Genomic DNA, 10859 nt, shown 5'->3' with positions numbered 1-10859 from the left:
AAAAATATTTTATTACGTAATTTGACAACGTTAGAGTTTTAGATTTTAATTAAAATAATTTTGTTAGAGTTTAAATTAATATATGTTTTTTTAAGCAAGATTTTAAATGTGGATCAATTTTTTCTTATCTTAGGGGTTGATGTTGATGATAGCAATAACTCAATTAAAATAGAAATTATTCTATAAATTTAAGAACATATGTGTGCGTGCAGCTAGTTGCATTTAAACACATTAGATTTTAGTTTACTGTTTATTTATTTGTTTAATTTTTATTGGTTGGACATTATTATAATTATTTATTGAATAATTTTTGGGATTTTAAGTTTATTTATCAGATGTGATATTTTATGATTATTACTATTAACTTTTTAGTACTGCATCCACACGTATCTTACAATCAAACTTCAATTGTGGATTATATCATATAAATAGATAGCTGTTTAAATAATTCATGAACTCGAGACTTAAATTTGAGATTTCAAATTTTTGTTCAAAAAGTGTCGCAAGCGAAATTTGCACTTTGATTGGTAGTTGATTGACATTTTAAAGTTAGATGAAAGATGTGACTATTTCCCACCACACAACTAGTCTGCAGAAGAGAGAACATTTCATGTTAGGGCTAGAGGTGATTGGTACCCCACACTCACATCTTCCAAAATCAATGAATGAAACTAATGGAAAGGGGCATTGCATGCACAACCACAAACACTCATTCACCCCTCCAATAATTCCCCTAAATGTCAAAAGAAAATGGACCCTGTTCCCAGGCCCTCATCGTGACCCCCCTTTCTTAATTTCATCCCCAATTTGGGCTTCTAATATGCTTGAAGACCAACAACAGATCTGTCCCAGCCTAAGATTTGGTGAGTACTGAGGCCACATGGTAGGAGTTCACTTGCCCAGTTGACGACAATCCCAAGCAAGTCTGGCTTTGTGGATCCAGCATCATATATAATGCTTGGATATGTGTATCAATTATGAGGAAAGAAAAGAAAGAGAGCCAATTATACAAGCATGCATGCATGAAATCATTGTGTTTTAATGCAGTTTCACTTGGCCTTTGGCTGTCCTGGAGATGGAAGGAAACTCTTGTGTTGTTTGTACTCCATCTGCTATGTAGGGCTGGGGCCTGGCTGTGACCTATTTATCCACAAATAGAAATTCAATTATGCAAACGACAATAAAATAGAAAAAGTCATGAATTAATACCGTTATCTATGTTATCTACTCTCTAGTATAAATTTGGATTGAGTCTCTTATCATCATTGTCACGAGCCTTAATTTTGATTCCATTAAACAGTCTCGAGTATTTAAATTCTAACTCTCTAATATTATGGATAAACAACAACTTTTATTTTGGTCATCTAAAAATTTTGACTGAGCCTATTAGGTATAAATTTGCTATGAGTAATGCTTTTTGTGTTGAGCTGATGGGATCTGGAGATAGGGGAACATGATCTTGATTTCTCAACTCACAATCTGAACAATAATACTTCCTAACAAGGGAGCTCACATCAAGCAACTTCGATGGTGGAGCTTAATGTTATTTTATTGACCCAACAAGTACAAACAATCTTTTCCATCCCTTCACCAATAATGCAACAATCTTTGTAGTCATTTTCATCCCTCTTTTGAGACTAAAGCTATTCTTATTAGCTCACTAAAGCAAATGAATATATATATTTATTATTGGCTCATTAATCATTATTGCTCCCATTCCCATATCTGATTCTTTGCATTGAGCTTGCCTGGAGAAATTTATGCAGTGATCCTTTGGTCGTTCAGGCCTATGGTTGGGCTGCTATTGCTATTATATTGGTTTCTATGCATACAAGTAGCCGTGTTCAAGTGTAATTGGTTATAAAAAAAAAAAAAAACATATTTTAATTTTCCTGTGGCTGGATAGAGAAATAAAATCGCCCAACTTCCACTCTCACTGCCCTTCACTTCTTAACATGCTTCTGCCTCCTTTCCTCCTTTTCTGGTTTTATGCTAATTATAGGATTGTTTGTGTTCATGTTGAGATTGTGCATTATTGTTTTGGGCCATAAAGTTTTGTCTTCATTATTTAAGGCTGATTGCCCTTAGGTCATGGAGTTGATTCATAATTAGCACACATCATCATCTTGAGATTATGTTATTTAAAATTAAAAAATGTTATTTAAGATACTAATACTAAATGTTGTCTCCTCAAAATAAATATTTTCTCTCCAGATAAATGGATTATTTTTAAGGGAAAAAGGGTTTATTTTTCTTGGATTTATGCACTTGGGATTTATGCTCAAAAGAGTTTTGACTGTTCTTTTCTAATTGTAAGAGATATTGATTTGAATTTCACAACAAAATATCAATTTTAGGGAAGGGATTTTCTCCATCATTAATGATGTTGGTTAAGATTGAGCCAATCTGTATATTATTTTGGAGATTTTTACTGTACGTTCCAAATAACACCTCATGTCCAGTAGAATAGTGATCCAGACTCAGGTCTCATAGATTGATCCCACATATATAAATGTATTGATATTACTATTTGTTAAAAGGATTTTCTCATAGGGTAGTGGTAATTATGTTAATAATGGTTTAAAAATAAAGACAATGCAGTGTAAAAATAAGAGAGTAGGGGGGCATGATTAAAAGTAAAATATGTGTTGATTGAAGTAGTAGTTCCGAGACAAACAAGCTGGTCCAAGGTGAATCAATTCCTTTCAAAAGTCTGCAAAAGGGACTGTCAATGCCAATGCCAAGTGTGTTAATTATCTAGGCTAAAGCTATTTGTACAAAATGTAGTCTACAGATAGTTTTACAAAAGTATGAAATGACCAAAATATCCCTGATCTTTTTTGTCTGTTTGTCTCTCGCGCTCGCCTATGCGCCTCGTTATCGCCCTCGCCCTTGCCGGTTGCTGAAGGTTGCAATGGTGAGTAGGCGAGGTGACAAGGTGTAGAGGCGAGGCGACAAGGCGCAAAGGCAAGGCGGCGGCGAGGTTGCAGGCGCAAGGGCGAGGCAGGCTGCGAGAGAGGGAGAGAAGGGGATGAACAAATCGCAATATATCACGATTTTTTGATGTCAAAATCTCGCGATATATTGCGATTTATCGCATCTGTGAAGGGGTTCTATGAACCTCTTCTGTACGAATAGCGCGACCCAATTATCTATATGATATGCTCACTACATTTAGATGTGTGTTAGGTGAGAGAAAGAAGTAGCTCTCATGGCATAGATCAAGTAATTGAATCACAATAAGTTAAGATTTACATTAATAAGTGGTGGGTTTGATTTTTTGTCATGTACAATAAAATAAGATAAATCTTTATTGCTAAGGAGAGAACAGGGAAGGAGAATCCCAAGGTGAGAAAGAAGTAAACTTCATGATTTTCTCCATAAAGTAACTCCTCCTCCGTGACAGTAGTCCTAGGAAAAGAGAATCACCACACCCATATCACACACCAACTTACTTTCAGAGATCTGATGGAATATGCAACATCTTTTTCACCAAACATGAAATGGGAAGATGCATTTTGAGGAATAAATAAAGCTCTGCAAGTTAATGGAACTCAATTTGGGACCCACTGACTTCTTCTTGTTGGCGCTCTCTCTCTCTCTCTCTCTCTGTGTCTGCATTAATTAACTGAATGATTTTCAATATTATCTTTGATGTGGATATATAGATATATTGAAACCATCCATCCTTAATTTTTACCACTACATCACTGATTATGTGTGTATATATATGTATATAATAAGATTCGTCAAACCCTACATAAAGCAGTTGAATTCCACTCTGCCTCTTCGTCTCCAGATTCTCTTTGTTACGCAACAAAGATGGAAAGGCCAGTTTACAGGCCATTTGCAGAGAAGAACTTGAACAAAGACGCCTCCTTTTCCTCGTATCTCCGCCCAGAAACTGCGGCGGCGGCGCAAGAGGACGCCGGATGCATGGCCGATGACTCCGATCAGATAAGCGTTTTCGACGCTGAGAACTACTTCAGTGAAACCAATGAGAAGAAGAGCAAGAGATCGGGGATTAGCAGCGTGAATCTTGATGGGTTTTCCATGGTTTCACGGCCATCTTCGGCTTCGTCGTTCGATGGGTATGGAAGAAACTTCCGGCCTCATTCTTTCCATGCAACGCCGACGGCTTCTTCCGAGGCCAGCTGGAACAGCCAGACCGGGCTGCTGTCGAACCCTCCCGGCGCCATTGCAGTGTCACTCAGAGACCATCCCGGCGACCGCCAGAAGATCAAAGGTGACGTGTTAAGATTACAATCAAATCAAATTCAAGTTATTATTATTTGAATTAGCTTGAAGATTATTCTCGTATTTCTTCAAGGCGTCCTGCTGCCAAGTGGTTGAATTTGAGTAGTTTCAATTCCGTGTTTCTTCTATCAGGTGGGTCGAGGCTGGCTGTTACGTGGTTTTCAAGAAGGAGATGTCCTTGCTCCGGCAAGAAATCGGTTGAGGTAGAGGAAAAGATTGCGGAAACGTCTAGAAGCCCATCGGTTTCTCATTCCAGAAAGCAGAGCCAAAGCCAAAAACATTCTGAAGTAGTTGACCGGCCGGAGAAAATTGTTCCGAATTTGCGACGGATTTCGTCGTCGCAGAGCCCGTTTCCTTCCGGCATCTCGCACCAAAATGGGTTTTCGTTCCCAATCTTGGACCAATCGTCGAAAATGGTGAAAAAGGCCATTAATCCAATCGCTTCTCCGGAAGACCCTCCCCGGGAATCACTGGAGGTTTTCCAGCCGCCGTCAATGGAGGTTCAGGCCCTGGACCGCCGGGCCTTCGGGTTTCCGGTGAGTCCGATGTCTCGAGTAACCGCGACGGACGACGACGTAGCCAGCGACGCCAGCTCCGACCTGTTCGAGATCGAGAGCTTCTCCACGCAGCCGTCGTCGTCGAACCCTCTGTTCCGGCGGCGAGACTCATTGGACGAAGCAGCGACCTTCAACCCCAGGAAGCTGGCGGCCTCCGCCCTCAGCCGGGACAGCCTGGACGAGCCGGCTACCCCGTCGGTAGCCGCGACGGAGTGCTACGAGCCCAGCGAGGCCAGCATCGACTGGAGCGTCACCACCGCCGAAGGCTTCGACCGAGCCAGCTACATTACCAACCTCTCCGACATGGAAGACTACTCAACAATCACGCGCCGACAACACGCTAAAACGACGTCTGCGGCAACAACAAGGCGGTCTTCGACGGGGAGCGGCGGGTTGTTGAGCTGTCGGTGCGAGAAGGCGGTGAGCGTGGGGCCGCAGCCGGTGAAATGCGCGCAACACGACGGGGGCAGGGCGGCGGCGGGGCCACAGAGGGCGGTAGGTGGCGGGGGCAAGCCACCGCTGGGAGGGCCTCAGTGTGCGGCTCGCATGTCGCTGGCTTTTGCGACATAGGGAACGTGACTGGGAAGCAAACTCATGCTGTGGTGTCTGCTGGTGCTGGTTTTAAACATAATCCAATCAGTCTTTGAATGTCCCATGTTATATGTTTTTAATTTTTAATTAATTAATTCCGTCCGGCAGCTGGGCTGGCTTCGGCCCCCTCTGACTCACATTTACTTCACTTGCTCTCCTCTCCCGTCCTGCGACTTACATTTTAACAGTCTTTTTTTTTTTTTAAAAACTTTAACTATAACTATTGTCTACTATACTGGGTGTGGGTGGGTCTGTCTCTTTAAGTTTTCTAAAATATCTCAATACTTGATACTGTTGCGAGACTTGGGTGGTGGAGTTGGAACTAATTAATCTGGGCTTCTTGTGGTCTATTGGCTGAAAGGTGTCCTCAAAGTGCATGAACGGAAAGTAAGACATAGGCATATTAATAGACATAAATAATGGACATAGTGGCCACATAAACAAACATACACATTTTATTATGCACTCTTGGCTTCTAATCACAATGATGTAATCTTAGTTACAAGAAAAGATGGGTGTTTATGATGTCAATCAATCAATCAATCAAAAAAGGGCGGGCATTGTTCTCATTGCTATTGCTCATACAAATTTGTAGATTTCTCGTTGTTCTCATTGTTTATGATGTGACGTGATGTTAAACTATTTAACCTTAAGTTACACTAAACATATTAACATTTTTACATCTTTTCATCATCTTTTTAGGTAGCTATCACTATCAGTATCATTCTATTTTTCAAGAAAAAAAAATAAAAATTTGAATGAGCTTTGTGGAACGGAGCTCTCGCTCTCGCTCTCGCTCTCAGCCACACAAAAACCAGCCAAATGGCAGCTCAGATTTCGAATTCCCGACGGGCATTCCATCGTCGCCAATGGCGACTCTCTCTTCGCACTCTCTTCTCAAATTTCCCTCTCTCTCCCCATTCACTTCCAGAGGAATCCTCACTAATCTCCCAATTCTCCCTTCTTCCACGTCTTCGCGCCTTCCACGCTTGAAGTCCCACAGATTCTCCGCCGGCGGAAGCTTCCTCGAGCAGGAAGGCGATCACGCCCCCGCCCCCGCCAGCTTCGAGGAAGCGGTGAGGCTCTTCAACGGTGGCGATTACTACGAGTGCCACGACGTCCTGGAAGCCCTATGGAACGATGCCCTCGAGCCCTCCCGAACCCTATTTCACGCGATTCTACAGTGCGCCGTCGGATTCCATCACCTCTTCAACAAGGTTGGGCTCTGTTCCTTCTCGTTTCCTGGATAGTATTGACTCTGAGTTTATGTATTTGTTTTTGGTTTTCCGTAGTAGAACCATAAGGGAGCGATGATGGAGTTGGGAGAGGGACTTTGTAAACTTCGGAAGATGAACTTCGAGGGCGGACCCTTTCTTCGATTCGAACAAGAGATTTCTGCTGTGCTGGATTTCATTTATCAAACTCAGTTAGAGCTCGCTGCCTGTGAGTTTCCTCTTCTCTCTAATTTGATGATTTGTATTCAGTTATTTTGATTTGGGGATGAATTTAAGGGAATTCGCTATCTCTGCCTACTGAATTCTAGAACAGTACTTGACTAGTTTGATGGAATTTATCTCCAAACTGTTAACGTTTTCAAAATCTGATTGTTACCTGAATTGCTTTTATTAGTTATGTGATACTGGTAATACTATAATGGATGCTGTGGTCATAGTGGTTCGCCAAAATGATTATGCTGGTTGTACCGTTCTTCTTCTTGATTTGTTATTATAGCTTTTTTGATCTTTTTTGGCTAATAGCTTTTTTTCCTCATCTGTTTGGATGCCCATAAGGGTATACCTGTTCTTTGTATATAAAACCTTTATGAAGATTTCACACTGCCTGCAGTTCTCCCGTTTGTTCTTTACAAAGGGAACTGGCTGTTTGATGAATTGTTACCCTGTTATGATATTTAACATAATAAAGCTTTCCTCTTTAAACTCGCAGTTACTCCAAAGAAGACAGACTACCTTAATGCACTCCAATCTCACCATTTTCAATTAAGACAAAGACTGTCTTGGCAAGTTGAGAATCTTTATTTGGTCAAACTTAAAAGTCTTCTTACGTGATGCCCTAGAACTCCAATTTTAAAATCATACAGGTTTCATCATCTTCTTTTCAACTTTCAAGTACTCTACGAGCAAGTGATATGACATCACTAGAACCTTTTCGTGCATTTCTGTGATGCTATATTTAAACAAGTACGACAGAAGAAAAAGAATATGCTTCAACCTTGGCGGAAAGTCTTATCATCCTCTCTTTATAACCTCCTTCCCACTTGATTCTATTTTATTTTTCCCTTTTCATTTGACCTGGCTTTTCTGATGGTATTGCAGTATGTTGACCACTCGGTCTACTCCTGTGCTGATTTTCTTTTTCCTTCAGTTCAGCTCACCCATCCTCCTAGCTACCCCCCAGTAGTATCTTTGGACTTTAGTTGTTATTGTTATCATTTTATTTACGAGTGAGTAATGCTACTTGCAGGTTGACACTTATGTTGACATCCCATTAATCAATTATCAATACACCTCTCATTAAATCATTTAAGTGAGAGGTATACTGGTAATTGATTAATGGAGTGTCAACTTGAATGTGCAATTAGTATTACTCTTTATTCACTTTGGTTTTTGGAGTGAGTAATGATTAGAAAGGAGACTGTTGCTTCTCTTTTCTGTTTGAAGATTTTGGCAGACAGAATTGGAAGATGTCTAAATCTGCTATTATCAAGGAAAAGACGGTAGGCTTCTTGTTTTGTTGCTTACATGACCTTGAAGAAAAGATTTCTTCGGAAGGTTTTGTTATACTACTTGAAAATACAACTTCCGCTAAAAAGAAGTGGCCCTGGCTCCCTAAAGTTGAGAATTTTCTCCATTGTCTCGAGTCAGTTTTTAGATCGTAAACACATCATCTTTAAATAATCTATTGAAGTAAGTAACATCTCTCGTAAATTATCTCATAATCCATAATTTGACCTGTATGGCTGTTCCTGTTTTTTGAGTGCCAGATTCGAATGGAAGCTGTCTTATAACTCTGATTCCTTCTTGTTGACCTATCTTGTTTCCGGTTGTAGGTACAGACCATTTATGCCTTGCTCTAGATCAATCAGAAAGATCATACCAGCTTCTCGGTGGCTATGCTGCTGGACAGAATCTGTACTCTTTACAAAGTGACCCTAATGAAACACTCTACATTGTGTTCTGCCCTGAGAGATATGTGAATGGAAGCAGTGAGCCACCAAGAGTAAAACTTCCTGTTCTTCATGCATCCGAAGAGCATCTCATGGAAGTTGACTACAACTGAATACTTGTTTATGTAGATTAGTTTATTAGTTTTACTAAAATCCAACAGTTCGTTTTGCTAAACAGCAGATTGTGTTGTAAACTGCCTCATCCCGTGACTGCAAGTTATTTTGTAGATACCGACCATTTAAGTCATGTTGTCTTGTCTACGGGTGGACAGAATCAAATGTTTTTATGGGTAAATGGCAAAAAAAAAAAAAGCCAAACTTTAATTTGTGTGGTAGATTTATTTCTAACTTTAAATTTTATCAATTAACTATCAGAACTTTAAAAAGGGCAAATAGCAAAAAAAAAATTTCAAACTTTGCAACTTTATTCAATCGTTTTAATTTTGGCAATTATATTACAATTGATTCAATTTGATGTAATTATATCTAATACCTAAAATTGATTTAGAAAGCGTGTATTACTGGCATGAAAGATATTATTTAATAATAATATTTGTAAGACTCATATTATACATAGTAAAAAAAAAGAATGTGAATGGTAGACTTAGTTTTTTGTCGTTGTCCACCCCTGTCTGTTGTTGTCGACTATCGTAAAAGCTTCTCACAATCATCATCAATCGTTCAAATTCTTAAGTCATCAACTTACTCCTTGCAACCAAACGTCGACCCCTACAATTGATCCGTCATCACTAGTAATTCCTCCATCTTTCGCTTTTTCTCTGGTTTTCTGCAAGAGTCTTTCACCATCATCGCTTTCCACCTTTATCTCTTCTATTCTCTTATCTCTCATTTCTCTTTGCTTTTCCATTATTTCATTATCTCTTATATCACTGGTTGTCGACATATCTCATGATGATGGGAAGAAACCCTATCACACGCCATTGTTTCTCTCTCTTAGTTATGGGTTCAGTTTGAACCTAGATTCAATTTGGGTTTGAATTTAATATGGGTTGTCGGCATATCTCACGATAATGACAGATGTCAATCGGCGAAAGATTGAATCCATAAGATTTCTTATCATCGGAGAAGGTGAATAGTCAGCGGAAGAAATAAAAAGATAAATCCATAACAAAGAGAGAGGCAAAAGATGGAAGGTGAACATTTGACGGAAGTTGATGGGTTTTATTATCTCTCATATCACCAAAGAAAATGAACAGTCAATGGCGATTCCAAAAAGCTTTGACGGCAATCGATGGCAACAAGCAATGAAATGGTCGACGGCAATCAACTGTTAGATATAAGCACTTAAGACCAGTTCTAGTGACACAATAGGGCTTGATCTTGTAATTCTTTAAACCTTATTTAATGGCAAGTTTTATGTTTAATTGAAATTGCAATATGATTTAAATTGAACATACAAATGTCCTTTAATATAATAAGGAGTGGATACCATTCTTAATTGTTAAGAATAATCGAGACGGTTAATCCACAATACGTTATACTATAAATATGTTCCTGGCCATAGAGTTTATAACTTGGATAATTAGTAACTCGCAAAGGCTGGCACATCGTCTTCCTCCTTGTTCGGTATAAGATACCGAAAGACAAGATTGGTGGGTCTCGTACCACTCTGTATAAGATACAGAAGAAAGACGAGTGGGTGCTCGTTATAGGAACGAGTTCACTGAACGGGACTATTAATATTGAATCACATGGGTTTTATCTCACGGGTCAATGATTTAATATTAACTACGGATTTGCATTAGTCCTTAGACCTGAGATGACATGGATATCTGTGTGTTAGTGGATTAGGATATCAGCGATATTATATGGTTGTCCTAATCAGGGATAGCCGTACGTATCTATGTGCCTAGTTCAGTGACACACGAGGTATGTGTGCATCAGACATGGAATCTATCATCTCGAGATATACGAGGAAGATATCCTATGCGATCCAGTGGTCACTTGACGATAAATCCTTGGCCGAGGTAATATGACGACGGAATTTGGATTCCGTAGAGGTTGTGTCATATTAGTCAAGTATGATTATTGGATTTGGTCATACGACGAGATCGAGAGATTTGACCTACTGACCGTGATCTCATATCTCGTCGGGATATAGTATGATAGAGGGACTGTATTGCAGGACACCGTAATGTAAGGTTCACATTCCCGCTTTACATTAAATTGGGTAATCATGACATATTGCTAGATGTCACTCGTGATTTACGAGAATTAATAATTGATTAATTCTCGTTGCCAGTTTAATT

General features: G+C 39.6%; 2 protein-coding genes across 2 annotated transcripts; both read left to right on the top strand.

Annotated features, from left to right (window-relative positions):
- The first annotated feature begins 3640 nt into the window (after positions 1-3640).
- On the top strand, positions 3641-6128 carry LOC127791211 (protein PHYTOCHROME KINASE SUBSTRATE 4). Its single transcript, XM_052321063.1, has 2 exons — positions 3641-4246; positions 4390-6128. Exons 1-2 carry the CDS (start codon positions 3823-3825, stop codon positions 5382-5384), a joined length of 1419 nt encoding a protein of 472 aa, XP_052177023.1. The 5' UTR covers positions 3641-3822; the 3' UTR covers positions 5385-6128.
- A 74-nt stretch (positions 6129-6202) lies between these two features.
- On the top strand, positions 6203-8924 carry LOC127791212 (uncharacterized). The gene is made up of 3 exons (XM_052321065.1): positions 6203-6622; positions 6701-6848; positions 8473-8924. The coding sequence occupies exons 1-3, from the start codon at positions 6275-6277 to the stop codon at positions 8700-8702; spliced, it is 726 nt and encodes a 241-aa protein (XP_052177025.1). The 5' UTR covers positions 6203-6274; the 3' UTR covers positions 8703-8924.
- Positions 8925-10859: the final 1935 nt, after the last annotated feature.

This window comes from Diospyros lotus, chromosome 14 (genome assembly GCF_014633365.1).
Source record: "Diospyros lotus cultivar Yz01 chromosome 14, ASM1463336v1, whole genome shotgun sequence".
In the NCBI taxonomy this organism is placed as follows: domain Eukaryota; kingdom Viridiplantae; phylum Streptophyta; class Magnoliopsida; order Ericales; family Ebenaceae; genus Diospyros; species Diospyros lotus.
This window is presented reverse-complemented; position numbering and strand designations above follow the sequence as displayed.